The 26,027-nt window shown below is 41.5% G+C and overlaps 1 protein-coding gene across 6 annotated transcripts in view; it reads left to right on the forward strand.

Moving 5' to 3' along the window:
* The window catches only part of Vps8 (VPS8 subunit of CORVET complex), a 359,227-nt gene that overhangs the window by 287,177 nt on the left and 46,023 nt on the right, over positions 1 to 26,027 (forward strand). For 5 of the 6 annotated variants that reach the window (XM_008831321.3, XM_008831320.3, XM_029562651.1 and 2 more), the window contains one exon: positions 14,981 to 15,031. In XM_008831321.3, the coding sequence (XP_008829543.1) occupies positions 14,981 to 15,031 (51 nt within the window). Of the gene's footprint in view, positions 1 to 14,980; positions 15,032 to 16,403; positions 16,599 to 26,027 lie in introns of those variants that run through there. The other variant, XM_029562652.1, reaches the window with a different exon arrangement.

Here is a 26,027-nt window from a genome sequence, read left to right on the forward strand (position 1 = left end):
TTTGGTCCAGGCTCTTCTGGCTTTCATAGTTTGCACTGAAAAGTCAGCTGTGATCCTAATGGGTTTTCCTTCATATGTGACTTGTTGTTTCTCTTTTGTAGCTTTTGGTATTGTCTCTTTGTTCTGTACACTTAGTATTTTTACTGTGATGTGCCATGGAGAGTTACTTTTCTGGTCCTGTCTGTTTGGTGTTTTAGATGCTTCTTGTATTTGAATGGGCATGTCTTTCTTTAATTTTAGGAAATTTTTTTCCACGATTCTGTTGAAGATCTGGTCCATGCCATTATCTTGGGATTCTTCTACTTCCTGTATGCCTATGATTCAAAAGTTCGTTCTTTTTATGGTGTCACCCAATTCCTGCATATTCCATTCTTAGGCTTTCTTAAATTTTTCATACTCTTTGCTTGAGTGGTCTAGTTCATCCACTTTATCTTCCAGTCTTGATATTCTGTTTTCCATTTCATTCATCCTATTGGTGAGGCTTTCTCCTGTTGTTTCTAATTGTCTTACTGAGTGTTTCACTTCCTTCTTCATTTCAGCCTGAGTAGTCTTCAATATTTCTAGCTCTTTTCTGAATTCATTCAGAAGTTTATCCCTATCTTCTTTCAGTTCTTTGAGTTCTTTGTGTGTTCTTTAAATTCACTGAATTCTTTTATCATGTTTATAATTGTTCTTTTGAGTTCCAGATCCTGCATTATCTCTAGGAGGTTCTCATTGTACTCCTAGAGGACTATTGGTATTTGGTAGGGATATATTCTTTTGGTTTTTCATATTATTTTTTCTCTGTGACTCTGACATGGGCATATGGATGTTCTTTGCTGGTTATGTGTCCAGTAGGAACTTCCACTCTGCTTTTGTTTAATTTTTGTTCTGTTTATGTTGATTATGTAGCTTGGTTGCTTTTTGTTCAAGTATGGAAAATAAATTGGCATGTGTTTCAGGTTCTTCCAAGGCAGTAGAATGGTCTGGGTGGATGGTGGGCCAGGGTAGTAGAGAAGCTGGTCAGGTTAGAAGGATTGGAGGGTGAATGAGGTTGGGTGGAGATGGGAGGGTGAATGAGGCTGGGGGAGTCAAGGCACGGAGGGCAGGATAGATTTACCCAGGAGAGAGGCCAGGAGGTCGTGCAGGCCCAGGGAAGCAGAGGGAGGTGAGGGCAGGACCAGGCCCGGAGGGCTCCTGGGGACCTCGAGAAGGAACTGAGTCAGTTTTAATGCAAGGGGTCAGGAAGCAGTGGTGGCCCGGGGATGAGAGGTCAGCCCCAGTGTCTGGGAAAGAGGCTGGCAGGCTGTGCAGCCCACGGAAGCAGAGGGTGGTGAGGGCAGGCCCAGGCCCAGAGGGTGCCTGGGGACGGGGAGAAGGAACTGGGTTCCTCCAGATGCAAAGGATCAGGAAGCAGTGGTTGTTCCCTGGTGTCTGGATCGCCAAGACAAGGAATGGGATACCACCCAGAGGTCAGCCCCAGTGTCTGGGAAAGAGGCTGGCAGGCTGTGCAGCCCACGGAAGCAGAGGGTGGTGAGGGCAGGCCCAGGCCCAGAGGGTGCCTGGGGACGGGGAGAAGGAACTGGGTTCCTCCAGATGCAAAGGATCAGGAAGCAGTGGTTGTTCCCTGGTGTCTGGATCGCCAAGACAAGGAATGGGATACCACCCAGGTAGGCAGAGAGATGGGCGCAGGAGATTGGAGGGTGAATGAGGTTGGGTGGAGATGGGAGGGTGAATGAGGCTGGGGGAGTCAAGGCACGGAGGGCAGGATAGATTTACCCAGGAGAGAGGCCAGGAGGTCGTGCAGGCCCAGGGAAGCAGAGGGAGGTGACGGCAGGACCAGGCCCGGAGGGCTCCTGGGGACCTTGAGAAGGAACTGAGTCAGTTTTAATGCAAGGGGTCAGGAAGCAGTGGTGGCCCGGGGATGAGTGGTCAGCCCCAGTGTCTGGGAAAGATGCTGGCAGGCTGTGCAGCCCACAGATGCAGAGGGTGGTGAGGGCAGGCCCAGGCCCAGAGGGTGCCTGGGGACGGGGAGAAGGAACTGGGTTCCTCCAGATGCAAAGGATCAGGAAGCAGTGGTTGTTCGCTGGTGTCTGGGGCGCCAAGACAAGGAATGGGATACCACCCAGGTAGGCAGAGAGATGGGTGGGGGAGAGGGGAGGGTGAATGAGGCTGGGTGGAGATGGGAGGGTGAATGAGGCTGGGGGAGTCAAGGCATGGAGGGCAGGATCAACTTACCCAGGAGAGAGGCCAGCGGGTCATGCAGGCCCAGGGAAGCAGAGGGAGGTGTGGGCGGGACCAGGCCCAGAGGGCTCCTGGGGACCTCGAGTAGGAATTGGGTCCGTCTGGATGCAAGGGATCAGGAAGCAGTGGTTAGCCCCGGGCCAAGAGGTTAGCCCCAGCGTCAGACATATATTCTTGGTGTGTGACCAGTTGTGGGATTCTGCAGTTGCCTCCCTCTGTTTCAAGAAGGAACTTCTTTGATGAGTTATGTACCATATACTTGTCTGTAAATATGAGGAACCATATTTAGCATATGGTCAGAAATTTCCTTTATCTAGAGATATGACAGAAAGAGGGTTTTCTCTAGGATCTATGATCTCTCCAGCCATGTGTATTTGACTGTGTTTACAGTGCCATCCATGCGTTCACTCCCATTGAGAGGGCTTTAAATCCAATTAGATAGCTATTAATTACCCCCCAGAGAACAGTGGCACTACTGCACCAGTGAGGTAGTTTGCTGTGCCAGTCATTATGGTTATTAGGCTTTGGGGCTGGTTGGACTATTGATTGATTTTCTCCCTCAGCAGCTTGCATAGGATCCTCTAGAACTGTAAGAGGTAAACTTCAAGTAGAAGGCGTCCAGGTCAGTTCCTGCTCCATTGCTGTAAAGTCCTGTATCAGAAGTATGTCCTGTCTCCAATAGTAGGATCTTATCTTCCAGTTCTGGGAGACAACGAAGAGCTATGGCAATAGTCTGTTATTTTGAGAGTCTCTTGGACCACTCTCACCAGCCACTCAAAGGGAGATCTTTCTTGTCTGGCACTGGGTTCCTTGCCATACAGCCCTCAAGGTATATATATGCTGTGATGGTCTGACACTGCATGTGCATTTCTCAGGGGGCTTCAGAAGCAACACATTTCACACTGGCTCCCCTAGCCCTCAAGATCCATTCATCTCTACTCTCCCTCCCTCCCTTCTGACCTCCCTTCCCAGTCCAAACACTGCCATTATCCCCACCCTCCCCACAAATTGCACCTGCTTTCTACCATCCCCCGTCTCCTGAATTCCCTCCTCCTCCACCTTGGCCTCCTGCATGTCCTTCCCTCCTCCCCTCCCAACCAACCACTCCAACTTTCCCCACCTCCCCTCCTGGTAACATCTGTTCCCTACTATCCCCCACTTTCGGGTTCTTTCTTTTCCTTTACCTCTGTGCATCCTTTTCATTTTCCTGGCTCCTGGTGTTATATCAGGGTGTGTACTCACATATAAGGGATCAGTGCTACATTCTGCAAATGAAAGAGAACATAACGTCCTTGCTTTTCTGCATTTGTGCTTCTTCACTTTGTATGAGTCTCTAGCTCCATCCCTTTACCTGAAAATTTCATAATTTCATCTTTTCTTACTGCTGACTAGAACCTTATTGTGTAAATGTACCACATTTTCACTATCCATTTGTCAGTTGAGGGACACTTAGGTTGTTCCCATTTCTTATCTACTGTGTAGTTCCACAACTAGTCACACACGGAAAATATATGTCTGAGAGATGCCCAGCCCAAGTGACACATCTCAGTGGGCCCTCTACAGCTAAGGCTCATGGAGCCTAGCAGAACAGAGAATAGAGAACCCTAACAGATCCCTCAGCTCTCACCAGCAAAGCTTCCTCATACAGAGCGCCATGCACACAGAGAATCACAACTAAGTTTTAGAGAATAAGAGGCTGCAGAATGTGTGCCCATGGATAGACTCCTGTACTAAACCTCCATCTCTTAGCTCTTGTGAAGAGAGCAGCAACAAACATGGATGTACAGGTATCTCTATAGTAGGACGAGTACTATAGGTATATGCCAAGGAGTGGTATAACCGGATCATGGGGGAGATTCATATTCAGTGTTCTGAGAGTTCTCCACACTGCTTTTCATAGTAGTTGCATGGGTTTTCACTCCCACCAGCAGTGAATGAGTGTCTCCCTTTCCCACATCCTCTCCATCATTTTTTGTCTTTTGTTCTCTTGATCTTAACCAGTCTGATTGGGGTAAAGATGGAATCTTAAAGTGGTTTTAGTTTGCATTTCTCTAATTACTAAGAATGTCGGGCACATTTTAAGGTGTTTCTTAGCCATTTTTATTTCTTCATATGAGAACTCTCTGGTCAGGTCTATCGCCCATCTTTTTTATTGGGTCCTTTATTTTATTGTTTCTTTGTTTTCTGAGTTCTTTGATTATTCTGTTTATTAATCCTCTGTTGAATGTGTAGCTGCTAAAGATTTTCTCCCACTCAATGGGTTTCTTCTTCCCTTCCTTAGTTGTTTCTTTTTCTGTACAGAAGCTTTGCAGCTTAATGAGGACCCACTTATTGACTGTTGACCTTAATACCTGAGCAGCTAATGTCCGATTTAGAAAGTTCTTTCCTACATCTTGTAGGATACTGCCTAAGTTTTCTCCTAGCCGTTTCAGAGTTTCAGGTTTTATATTGAGGTCTTTGATCTATTTGGTGTTGACTTTTGTGTAAGGTGAAAGATAAGGGTCCAATTTCATTCGTCTACAGGTTCAGATCCAGTTTTCCCAGCACCATTTGTTGAAGATGCTGTCTTTCCTCCATTGTGTGTTCTTGACACCTTTGTCAAATATCAGGTGGCTGAAATTCCATGCCCTTGTGTTTATGTCTTCTATTATAGTCCATTGAGCTCTGTGTCTGTTTTTGTGCTTTTATGACTGTAGCTCTGTAATATAATTTGAGATCTGGTATGGTGATCCCCCAGCATTGTTCTTTTTGCCCAAGATCGTTTTGACTATTTGGGGTCTTTCGTGATTCCATATGAATTTTAGGATTTTTTTTTCTAGCTCTGTGAAGAAGGTCTTGGGTATTTTGATTGGCATTGCATTGAATCTGTAGATTTCTTTTGGTAGGATGGTCATTTTCACAATATTGATTCTACCAATCCATGAGCATGGGAGGTCTTTCTATCTCCTAGTGTCTTCCTCTCTCTTTCTTTAAGATTTGACATTTTCATTGTAGAGATCTTTAATGTCTTTGGTTAGGTTTATTCCTAATTTTTTTAGGTTATTGTGAATGGAGGGGTCCCTTGAATACTTTTTCTGATTGTTATTGGTATATAGAAAGGCTACTGATTTTTGTAAGTTGATTTTGTAACCTGCCACTTTACTGAAAGTATTAATCATTTCTAACAGTTTTCTGGTAGAATTTTGGGGATCTTTTTATAATATAATATTGTATTGTCTGCAAATAGTGATAATTTGACCTTTTAGAATTGCTAAATAAATAAATTTATTATTGCTTTTGCAAGAATTTCAAGCACTATATTGAAAAGGAGTGGAGATAGTGGACAGCCCTGTCTGGTTCCTGATTTTAATGGGAATGCTTCCAGTTTTCTCCATTTAGAATGATGTTGGCTATGGATTTGTTGTACAGAGGTTTAATTATGTTGAGGTATGTTCCCTCTAGACCAGTTCCTTTTAGGACTTTTAACATGAATGCATGTTCGATTTATACCACTGTTGCACTCATGGGCATATCTTGCTATGCAATATCTAGCTCACAGCTGACAAAACTGTTAATGACTTTCATGCAGCGGCCTGGAAAGCACCTTCCAGTACTGTGAAAGCTATCTAGCAGGGACAAAGCTTCCTGGTCAATACCAACTTTATTTTTCTTGTCCTGTGACCAAAGTATGTGGTGTCTTCAGTAGTAGGGTCTTAGCACTGATTTCCAGTGGGCAACCAGCAGCAGTGACAAAGCCTGTATTGTTTAGGGGTCTGTGCTTTTATTATTTCCTTCTTTCTACTTAGCTTTGTTTTATTGTAGTTCATTTTTTGTTTCTTAAATTAGAAATGTAGGTTCTGAGGGCTAGAGAGATGGCTCATCACAAGATGCTCTTGTAGAGGACCTGGGTTTGATTCCCAGCACCTACATGGCAGCTAACAACCATCTGTAACTCCTGTTCCAGGAGATCTAACACCCTCTTCTGACCTCCACAGTCATTGCAAAACATGGGTGCATTCACATGCAGGCAATACACTCATACACATAAAATAAAATAATAATTTTTCTTAACACCACAGGCCTTCTTTAACATAAAAAAACCTATAAAGTTCTTTTTTATAAATTTTTTATTGAATTTCTGTGTATTTCATGCAAAACATCCTAATCCCCTTTATACCACCATCCTTGTTGGCACTCTCCATCAGCATCCCCTCAACTGGAATTCGTACATTCTGTCATTTGTGTTAAGGCCTCTCATGTCAACTTAGTGCCCCCAGGTGTCCCTCAGTGCAAGTTAATCCACTGAGGTCTAGTCAGCCTATCTAGAATTCCTCCCTTCAAGAAGATCAGCTCTTCCTCACCAGCAGTAATCAACTGCTAATAATTCTTCAAATAAGATAGGGCCCTACCGTCCATTTCCACAGTTCTGTGCTGGGTTTTTGTTTAACTTTGCAATGGTCTTGTGCATGCTGACACCATTGTAGGTTTATGTGAGCTTCCTTCTCATGGTCATGCACCTTCGCCCTGGGTCTTACAATCTTTCTGCCCCCTTTCCAAAATGGTCCCTGACCCCTGGGTGAGTGGATTTTAATATAGGAGACTCTTATATGCAGACTCTTATTCTCTGCGTTCTGTCCACTTGTGACCTTTTGCATTCTTGGCCCTCTGTGGCATGAGGGAGCTTCATTGATGAGAACTGAAAGATACAATAATGTTCTCTTCATCCCTTGTTCTATATTCCATGAGCCTTGGGTGTAGAGGTTGCATTTCTTGATGTACCACTTAGGCTTGGGCAATTCACAGACAATCTCTGTGTGTAACCAGTTGTGGAACTCTGTACTTATCACTGTCTCTTGGGGGGGAAAAAAGAATAAAGAGGCTTCTTTGATGGGAGGTGACTGGGATACCTTTCTGTAAATATAAGGATCCATATTTTGTACATAGTAAGAAATTACATTTAGGATTCGACAACCTCTAAGATCTATGACCTCTCCAGCCATGTGTATTTGGCAATATTTACAGAACACACATTGCTTTCCTCTCCTTGAGTGGGCTTTAAGTTTAATTAGGTAGCTGTTGATTACCGCCCCCCAAGAAAAAAGTGCCACTACTTCACCAGTGTCATTTGCTGTGCTGATCATTGATATGATTATTAGGCCTGAAAGCTGGAGTTGGACCATCAATTGATGTTCTCCCTTAGCAGCTTGCATAGTGCTCTCCAAAGCTATGAGAGCTAGCCTTCAGGAGAGGTGGCTTCCAGGTCAGTTCTTGCTCCATTGCTCCAAATCCTGTGTCCGAAGTATGTCCTGTCTCCAGCAGTAGTGTTTTACCTTCAAGTTCTTGGAGGCAATCAAGGGCTATGGCAATAACCTGTGTAATTTTGGGAGTCTCTTGGCCAACAATTCAAAGGAAGGTCTCCTGTCTGGCACTGTTTCTTGTTATATAGCCTTCAGCCATACTCACAGACTCATGTAGAGATATTATAAGTGTAATTTTTCAGTAGGTTTTTGTACTAATGCCATTCCCTCTGTTCTTTTATACTAGCTAGGCACTATTTCTCCCTCCTCTTTTGCTCCCTGTCTTATCCTTCCTCCCTGCCCTCCCCATTTAAAGTGTCTCCATTTTCCTCATTTCTCCCTTGATAATTTCTGTCTGCTATGGTCCTACCTCTGTTGAGCTCCCTCTTCCCCTTTATTTCCATATTTCATTAAATAGCCCTCCTCTTCCCCCTCCCATTTAGCTACCCCCTTTTTACATATTTCTCCCTTAGCAACATCTGTCTCCTAATGTTCTTCTCTCTTGGGTTCCTTCTTTTTCTTTACCTCCCTAGTTCACTTCCCTTTTCCTGGTTCCTGAAGTTACACCAGAGTATGTACTCACTTAGAAGGATTTGGTGCTAGGATCCACAAATGAAGGAGAACATACATTGTTTTTCTGAGTCTGTATTACTTCACTTAGTATAACAGTTTCTAGATCATCCATTTACCTGTAAATTTCATTATTTCATCTTTCTTTACTGTTGAGCAGAACTCCATTGTGTAAATGTACCACATTTTCATTAACCACTTGTCAGTTGAGGGGCACTTAGGCTGCTTCCATCTCTTAGCTATTGTGAAAAGAGCAGCAACACACATGGTTGTACAAAAGTACCACAGCAACAAACATGGATGTACAAGTGTCTCTGCAATAGGATGAGTTCTTTAAGTATATGCCAAGGAGTGGTATAACTAGGTCATATGATAGGTTCATTTTTAGTTTTTTAAGCATCCTATATACTGTTTTACATAGGGGTTGCACAAGTTTGCAATCCCACCAGCAGTGGATGAGAATTCCCCGTTCCCCACATCCTCTCCAGTATTTGGTATCATTTGTTCTTTTGATCTTAGCCAGTCTGACTGGGTTAAGATGAAATCATAAAGTAGTTTTAATTTCATTTCCCTAATTATTAATGATATTGAACACCCTTTAAGATGTTTCTAAACATCTTTATTTCTTCCTTTGAGAACTATCTGTTTAGATCCTTAGCCCATTTTTAATTGGGTCATTTGTTTTCTTGATTTTTGTTTTTTGAGTTTTTCATTTATTCTGGATGTTAAACCTCTGTCAGATGTGTCGCTGTTGAATATTTTTTTCCCACTCTGGGCTTTTTTCTTCACTTTTTTGATTGGTTCTTTTGATGTACAGAAGCTTTCCAGTTTAATGAGGTCCCACTTGTTGATTGTTGTCCTTAATTCCTGAGCAACTGGTGTCCAATTTAGAAAGTCCTTTCCTACACCTATGTCTTGTAGGTTACTGCCAGTGTTTTCTTCTAACAGGTTCAGAGTGTATACTTTCACATTGAGGTCTTTGAGTCATTTGGAGTTGACTTTTGTGCAAGGTGAAAGATAGGGGTATAGTTTCATTCTTCTATAGGTGGAGATCCAGTTTTGCCAGCACCATTTGCTGAACATTTGTCTTTCCTCTAGTGAAAAGGACCTAGTTTCATCTACAGGTGGAAGTCCAGTTATACAGTTATGACAGCACCATTTGTTGAAGATGCTGTCTTTCCTCCATGGTATGTTCTTGGTACCTTTGTCAAATATCAAATGGATGAAATTGCGTATACTCATGTTTGAGTCTTCAATTATGTTCCATTGATCTATGCATATATTTTTGTGCCAGTACCATGCTGTTTTTATGACCATAGCTTGTAGTATAGTTTGAGATCCTGTATAATAATCCCCCCAGCATTGCTCTTTGTGCTCAGGTTGCTTTGGCTATCTGGGGTCTCTTTTGATTCCATATGAATTTAAGGATGGTTTTTCCTAATTTTGTGAAGTATGTCATGGAGATTTTAATTGGGATTGCATTGAATCTATATATTGCCTTTGGTAGGATGGTCATTTTCACAATATTAATTCTTCCAATCCATGAGCATGGGAGGTCCTTCCATCTTCTGGTGTCTTCCTCAATCTTTCTTCAAAGATTTAGAATTTGCATTATAGAAGTCTTTGATGCCTTTGGTCAGGTTTGTTCTGAGAATTTTTTTATTTTTGTGAGGCTAGTGTGAATGGGAGGGTTTTCCTGTACTCTTCCTCCGATTGCTTGTTATTGGTATATAGAAAGGCTATTGATTTTTGTAGATTAATTTTGCAATCTGCCACTTTACTGAAAATGTTAATCAGTTCTAAGAGTTCTCTGGTGGAACTTTTAGGGTGTCTTAGTTATAGTATCATATCATCTACAAGAAGAGATAATTTGACCTCTTCTTTTCCAATTAGTATTCCTTTAATTTCATTTTCTTGTCTTATTCTCTTGCAAGTTTCAAGCACTATATTTAGAAGAAGTGGAGGTAGTGGACAGCCCTGTCTAGTTCCCGATTTTAATGGGAATGCTTACAGTTTTTCTCCATTTAGAATGATGTTGGCTGTGGGTTTGTTGTATATAGCCTTAATTAGGTCAAGGTATGTCAAATTCCCTCTAGGACTTTTAACATGAGTGCATGTTTAATATTTTCAAAGACCTTTTCTGCATCTATTGAGATGACCATGTGATTTTTGTTTTTGAGTCCATTTATATGATTTATGACATTTATTGATGAGTATATTGAAACATCCCTGCATCTCTGGAATAAAGCCAACTTGATCATGGTGGATGATCTTTTTGTTGTGAGTCTGTATGTGTTTTGCAAGTATTTTGTTGAGAATTTTTTCACCTATGTTCATTAAGGATATGGATCTATAGTTTTCTTTTTTCGTTGTATCTTTACCTAGTTTGGGTATTAGAGTGATGCTGGCTTCATAGATGAAATTTGGGAGTTCTTCTGTTTATATCTTTTTGAGTAATTTAAATAGTGTTGATGGTAGATCTTTAAATGTGTGCTGGATTCTGCTGTAAATCCATCTGTCCTTGGCTTTTATTAGTCGGGAGGTTTTGTATTACTGTTTCAATGTTATGGGTCTGTTTAAGCTGTTAATCTCTTCTTGGTTTAACTTTGGTTATTCCCATGATTTTAGATCTTCATCCATTTCTTTTAGGCTTTTAAAGTATTCCCTTATAATGTTCTGGATCTTTTTGGTATCTGTTGTGCTGGTTTCCCTTTCATCTCTGATTTTGTTGATTTGGATTTGCTTTCTCTCTTTTGGTTAACTGGGCTAAGGATCTGTCTATCTTGCTTAGCTTTTCAAAAAACCAGCTCATATGTCCATTGATTCTTTGTATTATTTTCTTTGTTTCTATTTCATTAATTTCTGCTCTGATTTTTGTTTTTTTCTTCTTGTTTGAATTTCATTTATTCTCACCTTTCCAGAGTCTTGAGTTGCAATGTTAAGTCATTTATTTGTGCTCTTTCTGATTTTTTAATGAGGTACTTAGAGCTATAAACTTCCCTTTTAGGACTACTTTTAAAGTGTCCCAAAGGTTTTGCTGTGTTATGTTGTCCTTTTTTGTTTAGTTCCAGGAATACTTTTATTTCTTTCTTAATTTCTTCTTTGACCCATTCATCATTGAGTAGTGTGTTGTTTAATCTCCATGAGTTCATGTAGCTACTAGGGCTTCATCTTAAACTTTATTGCATTGTGGTTTGGTAGAATGCATGCAACTATTTCAATGTTTTTGTATTTGTTGAGGGGTTTTTTGTGCCCCAGTATGTGGTCAGTTTTAGAGATAGTTCCATGGGGTACTAAATAGAAAGTGTATTCTTTGGTGCTTGGGTGGAATAATTGGTAGATATCTGTTAGGTCCATTTGATGTATGGTGTCATTTAATTCAGATGTCTCTCTGTTTATTCTTTATCTGGTTGACCTGTCTAATGGAGACAGTGGCATATTGACATTCCCTACTATCACTGGGTTGGGGTTTATCTGTCTATTATAAACCCATAGTGTTTTTATTAAATTGGGTGCACCAAAGTTTGGTGCATATATGGTCATGATTGTAATATCTTCTTGGCCATTTGTTTCTTTGATCCGAATGAAGTGACCCTTTTTATCTTTTCTGATTAGTTTTAGTTTGAAGTCTATTTTATCAAATATTAGAATTGCAACCCCTGCTGTGCCTGTCCTTGAAGGTGAGGTGGATTTCTTGCAGACAACAAAAAGCTGGATTTTGTTTTTTAATCCATTCCTCTAGCCTGTGTCTTGACTAAGGAGTTCACTTCATTGATAGTTAAAGTTGTTATTATTGAAAGATGTGTATTAGTTTCCATCATAATTTCTGTTTGCATTCTTGGTCTTTGTGTTTCCACAATTATTCCTTCATTTAGTTCTTTTCTGTTGCCTCTTGAGTATAGTCATTCCTTTCTTCACCTCTTTGTATTGCTTTAAGTGTTCTCTGAAGGGCTGGTTTTGTGGACATGAATTCTTTCAGCCTATTTATGTTGTGGAAGATTTTTCTTTCCCCATTAACTATAATAGACATTTTTGCTGGGTAAATATTCTGGGTTGGCATCTGTGGTCATTTAGAACTGGGAATACTTTGATCCAGCTCTTCTGGCTTTCATAGTTTGCATTGAAAAGTCAGCTGTAATTCTGATGGGTTTTCCTTTATATGTAACTTGTTGTTTTTCATTTGTAGCTTTCAGTATTTTCTCTTTGTTATGTGCATTTAGTGTTTTTACTATGATATGCTATGGGAGTTTCTTTTCTGGTCCTGTGCATTTGGTGTTCTATGTGCTTCTTGTATTTGTATGGACATGTCTTTCCTTAATTTTGGGAAATTTTGTTCTACAATCCTGTTTGAGATCTGGTCCATACCATTAACCTGAGGTTCTTCTTCCTTTATGCCTGTGATGCGTAAGTTTGATCTTTTCATGGTGCCCCACATTTTCCTGCATACTCCACTGCTGTGTTTTTAAATTTTTTCATAATCTGTTTGAGCGGTCCAGTTCTTCAACGTTATCATCCAGTCTTGATATTCTGTTTTCCATTTCATTCATTCTATTGGTGAAACTTTTTCCTGTTGATTCAAATTGGCTTATTGAGTTTTTTACTTCCTTCTTCATTTGTCTGAGTTTTCTTCAAAGTTTCTATCTCTTTTGTGAATTCAGTCAGAAGTTTATCCCTATCTTCTTTTAGTTCTTTGGTTTGTTTGTGTGTGTATTCTGTTAAATTCATTGAATTCCTTGATCATATTTATAATCATTCTTTAAAATTCTATGTCCTGGGCTATCTCTAGGGGGTTCTCCTTGTAGAACTCTTCTGTAGGACTGGTGGTGTTTGATGGGAACATATTATTTTGGTTTTTCATATTATTAGTTTTTCTTTGTGATTTTGGCATCTGGATTTCTTTTTTGTTGTTTGTGATTCTGGTATGAAAGTCAAGCCTTTCTTGAGTTGTAGTCTGATTCTGCTTGTATTATTGATATGCCTTGGTTGTTTTCTTATTGGGTATGAAAAACTGGCTATTCTAAGCTTCAGGTTATTTCTTTTGATTTTATTTTGGAGGGACCAGATGGCTCTATTCCAGCTATTCAGCAGCTCCCCCAGAGGTCCAAGTCAGATGCCAGTGAGGTACTCTCAGGCTTCCTCCTAAGGTCTGGGCCCCTACTAGCCAGCAGGAAGAACACAATTTGGGAAGCTTGCTAGGTGGAGACTGGATTCAGGTGCTCTCAGGCAGTCTGCAAAAATCTGGGCCTCTACTAAAGGGCAGAGAAGCCTAGCCCTGGAGCAGTGGGAGAGGCTGCAGGTGGTGCCAATGTAGGAAGATGGGGACAGCATAATTTGGGAAGCTCACCAGCACAGAGGCCTGAATCAGGACTCTCAGGCAGTCTTCAGACATCTGGGCACATACTAGTCAGCAGAGAAACCTGACCCTGGGGCAGTGAGGGGGACTTCAGGTGGTCCCAGTGTAGTGGAATGGACATCGCACAATTTGGGAAGCTCACCACCACCCAGAGGCCAGATACAGGTACTCTCAGGACAAATAAAATATTTTTTTAACAGGAAATGTAGGTTCTTTCTTAAGTTTTATTTTCCAACATAGTGTATAAAGCTGTAGATTTTACCAGTGCTGTAGCTGTATCCTACAAATTTCTCTAAATGATATAAACTACATAAAGCATATAAGTTTGAGAAATGTATACATGAAATGAATCCATCACCACATTCAGGATCATGCCCTGCCTTGATCCACCATCGCCAAGAACTTCCTCTAGTCATTAGCACAACAGATGAGTTTGCATTTTCTAGAATTTTAGATAAATGGAATTATAAGATATACACTTTTATAAGACTTCTACTTCGTCAAAATTGAGATTCATCCATATTATATCAAGAGTTCTTTCCATCATACTCACCTCTGCAATACTGATCATTGCTTACTGCTCCCATTGACCAACATTGTCAGCAAGGCTCTAGCGATTTAGTTTCTCACCATTTGACAAAAACCAATTAATTAGGGGGTTGGAGATATGGCTCAATTGTTAAGTACTTAGCATAAGGACCTAAGTTCAGATCCATAGTATCCACCTGTAATCCCAGAGGAAGAGACTATGGTGGATTCCTACAGATCACTAGCCACCCAGTCTAGCCAGTCAGTGAGCTCCAGGTTCATTGAGAGACCCTGACTCAGAAAATAAGGTGGAATTATGACTGAAGAAGACACCTGTCGCTTTTGCCCTCCATATTCACATGCATCCACATGCACCCACCTATTTGAACACACACACACGCACACAATTTTGACCATCATTCTATTTTTCTTACCTTCATTATACTTTTTTTTAAATTATTTATTTAATAACAACATACTTAGAAGAAGCATATCACCACAACACAATCAACATACTCAACAACGGTTTCCCGAGGTAGGATGCATCTCTTCCAAAACTGGCCGCAAACCCCCAGGTCCACAGTTGAATCACCACAGTCATACAATATTGTACTCAGTATAAACCCCACAAGACACAAACTAAACGACGTCCCAACCTCTAAAAAAGATCTCCACTTCATTATCAAAACACACAGTCTCATACAGAAAAACCCCTTTTCAATGCAATTGACATTGGACGTTTGCACATGCACCTCCAATCTCTAAATATCTGACCACCACTAGTCACAGTTGGTTACCCTCTGAGCTTCTAGGCATCCGAGCATGGACACAAAGTATCTTAGCTGATTATTGATTTTTTGGTCTCTAGAAAAATTTTGAAGATACTTTATGATAAATTCTTTTCATTTTTCCCTCTGAAAATATTGTTTTATCTCAACTACACCTATTTTATTTCAGTTATTTTGAACTGGGTTAAGTAAAACTAAGCCCTATCTAAAAAGGTATTGAAATGTTTACCCTTTTTTTCCAGGTAAAAATGTCTCCACATCATCAGTCCAAAGGGGATCCTGTCACCAAGAAGGTAAGTTTTAAAGGAAAAAACAAAACAAAACAAAAACCCCAAAACCAATACCACCTCCTTCTGTGCTTCTCTGCAGACCAGTCTTTGCTCAATGGCAGTGGTGTTCAGTTCTCCTAGTACTCTCAGAATGAAAGATTGGGTGCTTTGATGACATATTGCTGGGACTCCTTGTCTCTTCCAGAAAAGCCATGTGGGATTTAGGGCCCGCATCAGTCTCCTGGCAGCATCAGAGACCACAGGGCTATACAGCATCTTTTGTGACTACTGAAGAAACACCCATTAGGAATTTTTGTAGCAAAGTTGGGACCGTTAGTTATTACAGTCACCAGAGAAAGCAGGTTCTTACAAAGTTCACAGAAGCCTGGCTCCACCCTATGAGCCCACTCCTGGTGTGCTTACAGCTGCACAGTTGATGCTCTTCTCAGAACAACTTCTGGCTAGGAACAAAGCGTGGATTAAAGAAAGTGACAGCCTTTCTGATAATTTGTGACTCTACTCGGCAAATACTCATCAAGCCTTGTCTAGGTGCCAGGCTTTGCAAAGACAAAAGTTGGTGAATTGGTTAGTTCTTGTTTTTAGCACATTTGCAAGTTAATTGTGACTGGACTGGTAGATTCTGCTCAGTTCAGAGCTAAACCTCTGAGCACTTGGTTTTCAGTTCCTCAAATATTCAAGTCTATTATAAGAATTTGTAGGGTATTTTTCTTATTTCAAGTATTCTAGTAAAGCAAGGATTTTATAACACAATTTCTGGTCTTGCGTTACAAATGCATACAGCTGAACAGGTTCAGGATTTTTATTTCATTTCATCAATTTTTGGGTTTCATAAGAAAATACCTCACCAAGCTACTATTTCTATTAATAACAGAAAAACGAGCTAGCCCCAAGAATGGCTGATTGGTAGTTAAATGAAACATTAACTCATTAATTCAAGAAAGCATTGAGGTAGGTGCAGCAGCAGCATTTTCTTTGTCTTTTTTTTTTTTTAAAGTGGGTTGTTTGCTTGAGGCAGGGTCTCACTATATAACTGTGGTCTGAAACTCTCACTACATAGACAGGCTAGCCTCAGACTTAGAGCAGTTCTCCTGTCTCCCCCGCCCCAACCCCCAACTGCTTGGCCTAGATGTATGTATCACCCAGTGCTGACTTACTAATCTTGCTTCAGTGACTTAAAGAAAAATTCATTATTTGCCTTTTTATGCTTCACCCATAACTCCTATAAACAACAAAATGGCAGCTCTTAATGAACACTGATGATCTGCCTTAGAATATTTGTCAGAACTATATCCAAATGTAACTTCATTGCTTCTGCTGATTTTTAAAAAAACAAAACAAAGGAAACAAAGGGCATGACGTCTTTGTTTTTGCATAGGCTCATTTGAAGACTCCAGCCAGCCAGGCACCTTGTTATGCTGACATGAAGAAGCTGGTGTCTAGACATCTGGAGGGAACTGATTTGGAAGGAAGAACATTCTTTTTAGCCCCCCTAGGACTTCATATATGAATACTATATTTACATTTCCATCCTCCCTCTCCCCCCTCCAACTCTTCCCACACCTCCTCACACCCTCTCAATTTCATGACCTTTAATTATTATGATTATATATATATATGCATATATGTGTGTGTGTACACACACACACACACACACACACACACACACACACACATACACACACACGCAACCTGAGTCCATTTAGTATTGCTTGTATGTGTAAGGAAATAGAAAACAGGAAGGAGGTAAAGGAGAACTGAACTCTACAGACCCAAGCAGATTTATTAGAAAATAAACCTGAGCAGGCACCACTCCTTGAAGCCTGGGATCCAGATGAGAGTGTACACTTGTGCTGGATAGCTTTAGTGTCAACTTGATACACCTGGGTTGAGGGAGCCTCAGTTGGGGAATTTCCTCCACTGGACTGGCCTGTGGCTATGTCTGTGGGGCATTTCTTGATTAAGTGATGTGGGGGGGCCTAGCCCACTGTGAGTGGTGCCGCCCCTGGGCAGATGGACCTATGTTGTATAAGAAAGCAGGCTGAGTAGGGGCCAGGGGAGCAAGCCAGTAAGCAGTGTTCCTCCATGGCCTGTGTTCCAGCTCCTGCCTCCAGTTTCCTGCCCTGAGTTCCTAGCTTGGGCTCCCTGATGAGCTGTGACCTGGGAGATGTAAGCTAAATAAACCCTTTCCTCCCCAAGTTGGTAGTGGTCAGAGTGTTTTGTCACAGCAATGGAGAAACAAACTAGGACAACGCTTCCTTACAAATTTAGGGTTTTTGTATTTTTCTTTCTTCAGGGAGGGGGAAGGTATTTGGGGTAGGAGTTGGATCATCTCAGGCAGATAGATGCAGGGTGGATTTCCCCATTATGAGGTGGGTCAGCCATGCAGGACTCTCATCCAGGGAGTGCCCAGTGATTGAGATTGAGTCATATCAGAGGGGCCAGTGGGAAGGGCTAAGACACAGCCTTCTGTGTAAGCTGCCAGGGAGTGGCATTCAGTCATGCAGCCATGCAAGGAACATTAGGATCTAAGATTTCTCCTTCATACTTGACTATGAAAGGGATGTAAATGGATGTGAGGGCATCATCATCATATCTGACCAATGGGGCAAAGAGGGTCATGCATATCCCTTAAGAGGAAGATAGTTTTTATATGGTCCTGAGCAGCAGCTTGAAAACTTGCTGTGACCTAGCTAATCAAAAAATCTCTGGAATAAATTTTAAAAAATAGCAAAAGGGCAGTTATAGTTAGGGAGGAGAGCAGAGAGGGGCCAACAGAACAGATGAGAGAAAAATCTCTTGTGAAGTATTTCCTCCCAACAAGGATGTTTGTGTCTTGAGTTTTCTTATTCCCTCCTGTACCACACCTGACCTGTTCGTGAAAAAAACAGCAGTCCTCTCCTAGAAAGCATGGAAAGAAGGGGAAGTAGGAAGGCTAGGTGCAGGTGCCCATCCAGTTGGTCAGAGTACAGGTGTCTTATTTTCTCTTTCATTACAATATTGACCATTATAGATAGCTCCATAGAACTGAATAACCCATTGATATTTTCTGAATTAAGAATCTGAATTAAGCCTGGCATGGCTGCACACACCTTTAATCCCAGCACTCGGGAGGCAGAGGCAGGCAGATCTCTATGAGATCAAGGCTAGCCTGGTTTACATAGTGAGTTCCAGGCCAGCTGAAGCTACAGGGAGACTCTATCTCAAAAAGACCAAACTATAACAACAACAACAGCAGCAGCAGCAGCAGCAATAATAATAATAATAATAATAATAAATCTGAATTAAGAATTTAGAAAAACCAGATTAACTTGCTATGTATGACTGAAGTCACAGCTGACACTTGAAAATGGCTTTACAAAGCAATATATCTGATTCTGTTCTCAATGCCACGTGGCAGGTGTAGATGGACTAGCCCCAGTGTTAACCACAAGGGAAGCAGGATGACCAGACACCTTCCCAAAACTCCTGGGTTCCAAGGACTCACCCTTCTGGACAGGGAATGAAGAACCTAGGCCTCTCCATTCCACTAGATATAAGGGAAAAGGCCTCTTGTGAGGGCAAAAAGGACTGAACCAAAGTGGAAGGATGTCTCCCCTCGGGGCAGCTCAACTTTCATTGTCCCCATTGACTGCAGAGGGGCATGGCTTGGTGGGAGGCCAAGAGTGAGGACATGCTTTCACCTAGTGCCCTTCCCTACCACAATGGAAAGAAGAACCAGGTAGGGTTTGGGATCTTGTCATCTTAGCTTTGTCTCTGCTCACTGAGGTTACATAGCAGAGGCTAGTAATTGGCACTAACTCTGAGGTATGGCTGGCTAATAAATGGATCCAGCCTACTACATGTTGGCTGGGAAATGGGGGATGTGAATTCTAATAGGCCCTTTTATCTCCACCATCTCACAGCGGGGGGTGGGGCATGACAGGCAGATGGGGACACGGAACCAGGAGTTATCGAAGTGTAAAGCAAGGGCAGAATGTGTCAGATTATCAGATCAATGAATTTACAGAGAATAACAACTCATGGGTTAACAGCAGTCAGACAAAGTTAATGGGGCCTGTCTGATGAATAAGTCTTAGACTGAGCTGCACCAGGAGCAATTGCAGCAGCTAGGAGAGAGAATATGAATTTTGAGATGTTTGAAGGGGTCTAATGAAACTCTGTCTTCAGCTATACTCTCTGAAATTTATTTGCCACCAATTGGTGTTTGGGCTGTTGCTACCACAAGTACTTGGCTTTGTCATTTAAAAATACCTAATGAAACCGGGCATGATGATGCAAGCCTTTAATCCCAGCACTCAGGAGGCAGAGGCAGGCAGATCTCTGTGAGTTCAAGGCCAGCGTGGTCTACATAGTGAGTTCCAGGCCAGCTGGGGCTACAGCTCAAAAAGACCAAAAAACCCAATGAAGCATTATGAAAAGGATCTAGGCCCAGTAAGTGATTTTTAACCTTTTACCAATCATGTTCAGATTCATTATATGGAACACGCATAGCACAAAATTGAGTAACGTTATAATGACATTGGAATCTCCATAACTATCTCAATCCTGCTCTTGTTCCCCATTCACAAAATAGAGTCTTATATAACTGTGGAATCTCAAAGTGAGCTGAGTAAGCAGCTTGATGCAAAGCCACAGCAGAGTTGACCGCAGTAGCTGTGGTACTAGCTGCCAGAGCAGTTCTGCAGTAATTTACCATGTGAATCCTTTGCAGAAATATTTAGGATGTTGAAAAACGTCTTGACAAAATAACATAAAGGTTTAATATGCATGCTTTTAACCAAAAAAATTTTTTACGTAAGAGTAATATTTAGGTAAATATTATTTTCCCTTTTTACTGAAAATCTCCATTTCAGATGTGAACATGTTTGACTAATTCTAATCTCCAGATAGATTGAGTATTGGAGATTCCCCGTGCTAAAATTCTCCATTCATCTGTTGTTCTCTTCACTGTCACAGAGGGGAGGAGGCCAGCCCAGCTCAGGAGAGGAATTTGGAGGGCACTTTGAGTTAAGCTCACTTGATTTTGAAGTGGGAGGACAAATCCCCATTTCTAGAGCCAGCTTCTCAGTGAGCTCAAACAGCACTTCACAATCAACTATTAGGAGTCTGCCAAAAGGAGCAAGGGAGAAAAGCCCTTACAAAGTGAGGGATCAAAGTAGAGAAGAAGGAAAGCTTGGATGCAGGGAACCTCAGACCATCTGTTATTCCTGCGTACAAAATTTTCAAGATCTGATAGAACATTTGGATCATGTGTGCCAAATTCAGGCCACCAGTTATCATTATCTAATTTGTATTGTGGCTGGATGAAGATTGATAGGCAACAAAGTTTCTTTTGTTTTAAATCCAACTGGAGTTCCAAGGCTGAGATGTTTTTTGAGAAACAAACCAAAGATGTGTCACCAGGGACCTTAAAATTTTGTGAGCCCATGCTGCAAGGACAAGGGTGCCAGGGCAAAATGCCAGAGGCTGGAATTTGAGCCAGAGCATCCTCTGAGTCAAAAACTCAACCAGAGAGGCCAGAGACCTGAGTCTCAGGCTGTCCACTGGGGCATCCCCCAAAGTGGGCTCTGAGGGATCTAGCCAACAGATCCAGAGTACAAGGTGTATAGAATGTTCATCCTACAGGCACCATTTAGGCAGACGGGAAGTGCCTACCCTGCAGTTGGGCAGAAGATGACCCTTGTTGGGTGAATGGATTGGCACAGGGGTGATGGCCCTTGCTCTGGAGATCTAAGTGGCAGAAAGTCAAAGAGGGGCAATGTCAGTGATAGGAAAAACCAGGAGGGGAGGTTGGCAGCAGGTTCCCTAGACCAGTCAATAAGGACCTCAATACAAGGTCTTGCCTATATAGCAATAAGACAACAAATCAGTAAGGCAGTAAGAGCCAAAGCTCCAGGCCTACTTTGGCCCATTGTTCAGCCAAAGTAGGCATGAGGGACTGTCCAAGTCCTAAAAGTGGAAATGTCAGGGGAAGGAAGTGGGAAAGAGAGAGACAGAGAGAGAGAGAGAGAGAGAGAGAGAGAGAGAGAGAGAGAGAGAGAGAGAGAGAGATCCATCGATCGATCAATTGATCGATCGATCAGCCAGGAGCCCTGCCCTGCTGAAAACTCTTCCAGGTTTTGGCACCCTCCATATGAAATAGAAAACAGGAAGGAAATGAAGAACAGACCTCTACAGAGCCAAGCAAATTTATTTGAGAATAAACCCAAGAAGTCACCACCACCCCATGGGACAGGGGCCAGAGGCCAGAGGAGATGAATACCTCCTTACAGCCCGGGATCCAGAGGAGAGCACACCCTCCTTTACAGACTCGGGGTTTTTATATTTTCCTCTCTCCAGGGATGGGGAAGGGATTTGGGGTAGGAATTGGGTCATCTCAGACAGGTGCAGGGTGGGATTCTCCATTATGAGGAGGGTCAACCATTCAGGACTGTGGTCTAGGGAGTGCCCAGTGATTGGGATTAAGTCATTAGAGGAGCTAGTGGAGGAAAGGGATGGGCATTGTGAGACAGCCTTCTAGGAAGACTGCCAGGAAGTGGCAGTCAGTCATGCAACCATGTGAAGAGCATTCAGGACCTAAGATTTCTCCTTTAGTATGTTCATATGTTTAGGACTAAGCACAGGATTGGATAACCTATCAGAGGCCTCCTCACTGGAAAAATACTGATTCTCCCTATCTCAGCAGACATTGATTGCCTACAGCTCTTCATCTAAAGGTGAAACCTTATAAAATTTCCCCATCATTGTCATGCAGGTCTTGTTTAGGCAACCATATTGCTATTTCATGGGTGCAGGCTTTCCTGTCATGTGTGGAAAACACAGTGTAGCTGCAGGTGTCCTGGTCCACTGGCCTTAGAATCTTTCACTAAGATGTTCCCTGAACCTTAGGTGTAAAAGTTGCAATGTAGATGTATCAACTAGGGCAGAGAACCCCACACTTACTTATTCTCAGCCTATGGACCAGATATGGATCTCTGTAAAGTCTCTATCTGTTGCAAAAGGAAGCTTCTTTGATGAGTGGTAAGAGCCACTTATCTGTGGGTATAAGGACAAATATTTAAATGCAGTTAGAAATTATATTTGTTTAGGAAAATGATAGTAGTAGATTTTCTAGGGTCTGTGACCTCTCCAGCCACAGGCATTTGACTAGGTTCACAGTACCAGGCATGAATTTCCTCCTATTGAGTGGACCTTAAGTTCAATTAGACAGCTGTTGGTTACCCCCAAGATAAAAGTGCCACTTTACACCATTTAGGATATTTTGCTGGGCCAGTGTATCTTCAAGGTGAAAGCCAACTTATTAATACAATATTTCAGCGACAAGTTCCAGTAAAGAAAACAGTTTCGCACATTTTGACATGTTGAGTAAACACAGTCTTATGAATAGCAAAAATGTTGTGGCTTTGTTTTTCAATGTTATACAAGAATTTGAAACCATATTTACAGGAAAATAATCAGTATTTTGGTATATTTATGACTCCATGTTTAATCGACATAAATATGTTCACTGCCAGTTTTCTAATATAATGCATATAACTGCAATCTGACAGTCAAAGAAATATGTGATCATATCTTGTTGGGTGTATGTGTAGGTGGGTGTGGGTGTTTATGCATGTATGTGTGCATGCATGTGAAGGCCAGAGGTCTACCTCAGGTGTCATTCATTCCTCAGTAGCTGTCTACCTTGTTTTTTTGAGACGGCTTCTCACCAGGACCTGAGTTTCACTCAGTAGGCTGGCCAGCCAGTAAGCTCTGGGGATGGAAGTCAGCTTTTCATGCTTGTGTAGCAGACATTCTGCCAACTGAGCGATCTCCCCAGCCCCTTGATCATATCTCTTTACTAGACTTTTATGGGTCTTTATTGTCACAAAGTCAAATACCCCTCACTTCACAGTCACGCCTTGTTCATGTCCTCATTTTTTTTTAAGTATTAAATTTTAGTGATTTATTTTGTGTCTGTGTGTTTGGTGGGGCACACATGTGCTAATAGCACAAGTGTGGAGGTCAGAGGACAATTTGCAAGAGTCAGTTCTCTCTTACCATGTGGGACCCAGGGATTGAACTCAGGTCACCAGACTTAGTGGCAGGCACCTTTACCTGCTGAGCATCTCACCAGCCCATGTCTTGAGTATGTGTCAGCACCTACATCTGTAAGCAACTGTTTTAGGGAATGAAGCGTGATGGTCCAGGCGTGATGGCACACAACTTTAATTCCAGCACTAGGGAGGCAGAGGCAGGTGACTCTCAGTTAGATCAAGCCCAGCCTGGTCTACATAGCTAGTTCCAGGCCAGACCCTGTCCCAAAAAACAAAACAAAAAGAATGAAGCACAGTAAGAGCAAAATAGAAATTAGTATTCCTTATTAACATTTTGAGAATTCACTGAGAATTCCAAGTACTTTCATTGAGTCAGATGTTAATATATTAGTTTCTCAAATACACTAGTTTTGTGTTACCCTCTTTTTAAAAATATTTTTTTTTATTTATAGATTTTTTGTGTGTGTATTTCATGGAGAACATCCCAGACAATCTTATTCATCTTTATACCTGCATTCCAAATGGCAACTTTCCATAGCCTCCTCCCCTTGACTGGAGCCCATATACTCTATCATCCCTGTTCCTGTCCACTGTGTTGTCAATGCCCCCAGCCATTACCCAGTGCAAGTCCATCCACTGAGTCTAGTCAGCCTATCTAGAGTTCCTTGTTTTAGGAAGATCAACTCTTCCTCATCTAGCAGCAATCAGTTGCCAACATCCCTTTAGATAAGATTGGGGTCTGCTGTTCATTTTCCATTTCTATGCTGGGTTCCTATCTGGGAGTCTCTTGTGCTACCCTGGTGAATAACTCAAAGAAAGGTAACTCCTGTCTGGCATTGTTTCTTGTTATGTAGCCTTGAGCTATACACATGGACTCTTAAAGAATTATACTGATCACTTTAATCTTTGGTTATACTTTCCTTTTGGGAGTTTAAACCATACAGTTGTCACAAATAAGTCAATTTATTTTTACACTTAAGGTTGTTTGAGGAACTGTTCCTCAGGGGTCACATAGGCTTGGGAGGAGCCCCCCCCCCTTTTTACCAGTTCCATTTATGTGAAGATAAGTCAAAGGTCCTATTCGACCATGGCTGGCTTCACTTGGAAGCATGGAGGAAATGTTTCCTCTGTGTTGACCCTCCTCTTTGTAGACTGGGCATTGGTTCAAGTCTACCTGGTTGGGTATCCATGGCCTTCTTGATCAAGCGGACAGGTGACTCACCACAGTTACAGGACATTTTGAGAGATGCTCCATAGTCCCCTGGAACTTAGTCAACCTTGGAGGGCAAGGAGCAAAAACTGTCCTTTAAGTCCCTCTGACCAGATTAGTATAGGCGTCAAAGTATGGCTGTTAAACATTCAATTCTGTTAATTACCATGTGCTATGTAGATAAAGCTTGGGCAAAAACCAAATGTTCTCAGATAAACCTTGACTAGGCATATATTATGTTCCTTGAGCTAGTTGTATGTATAATTTGTCAGTAGGTTGTTGGACTAATATGGTTCCCTCTGGTTTTATTAAAACCAGCTAGGCATTATTTATCTCTCTCACTGTCTAACCCTTCCTTGGTTTCCCCATTTTTCCCATTTCTCCCTTAATACCCTTCTACAGTCTCTCCTCCTTGAGCTCCTTCTTTCCCTTTATCCCCAGGGTTCCTTGTATAACCCTCCCCCCCATTAAAATAACCCCATTTTTATCCGTATCTCCCTTATTAAGGCCTGTTTCCTACTGTTCTTCTCTTTCAGGTTCTTTCTTTTCCTTTACCTCCCTGGTTCCTTTTCATTATCCTGGTTCCTGTAGTTATGTCTGGATACAAATTTATAAGGATTTGGTGCTAGGATCCACATATGAGGGAGAACATATGTTGATTTTTTTTCTGAGATTGTGTTACTTCACTTAGTATAACAGATTCTAGTTCCATCCATTTACCTGCAAATTTCATGATTTCATCTTTCTTTACTGCTGAGTAAAACTCCATCATATAAATGAACCACATTTTCATTATCCACTCATCAGTTGAGGGACATTTACGTTGTTTCCATCTCTTAGCTACTGTGAAATGAGCAACAACAAACATAAATGTATAAGTGTCTCTGCAATAGGACGAGTTCTTTGGGTATATACCAAGAAGTGGTATAACTGGGTCAAATGGTAGGTTCATTTGTAGTTTTTTAAGAGTTCTCCACACTGCTTTCCATAGGGGTTCAACAAGTTTGCAGCCCCACCAGCAGTGGATGAGCATTCCCCTTTCCCCACATCCTCTCTAACATTTGGTATCATTTGTTCTCTTGATCTTAGCCAGTCTGACTGGGGTAAGATAAAAATCTTAAAAGTGGTTTTAATTTACATTTTCCTAATTACTAATGATGTTGAACACCTTTTAAGATGCTTCTTGGCCACCTTTATTTCTTCTTTTGAAAACTCTCTGTTCAGCTCCTGAGCCCATCTTTAATTGGGTTACTTCATTTTTTTTTATTGTTTTTTGTGTTCATTATATATTCTGGATGTTAAACCTCTGTAAGATGTGTTGCTGGTGAAGATTTTCTCCCATTCTCTGGGTTTTCTCTTCACTTCCTTGGTTGCTTCTTTTGATGTACAGAAGCTCTTTAGTTTAATGAGGTCCCATTTGTTTATTCTTGACCTTGTTTCCTGGGCAGTTGATGTCTGGTTTAGAAAACCCTTTCCTACACTTATATCTTGTAGGTTATTGCCAATGTTTTCTTCAAACAGTTTCAGAGTTTTAAGCTTCACAATGAGATCTTTGATCCATTTAGAATCAACTTTTCTGTAAGATGAAAGATAGGGGATTAGTTTCATTCTTCTACGGGTGGAGATCCAGTTTTGACAGCACCATTTGCTGAACACGTTGTCTTTCCTGAAGTGAATATTCTTGGCCCCTTTGTCAAATATCAGGCAGCTGAAATTGCATTTACTCATATTTGGGCCTTGAATTTTCTTCCAT

The sequence above is a fragment of the Nannospalax galili genome, unplaced genomic scaffold (genome assembly GCF_000622305.1).
Source record: "Nannospalax galili isolate Female #2095 unplaced genomic scaffold, S.galili_v1.0 scaffold315, whole genome shotgun sequence".
Lineage (NCBI taxonomy): Eukaryota > Metazoa > Chordata > Mammalia > Rodentia > Spalacidae > Nannospalax > Nannospalax galili.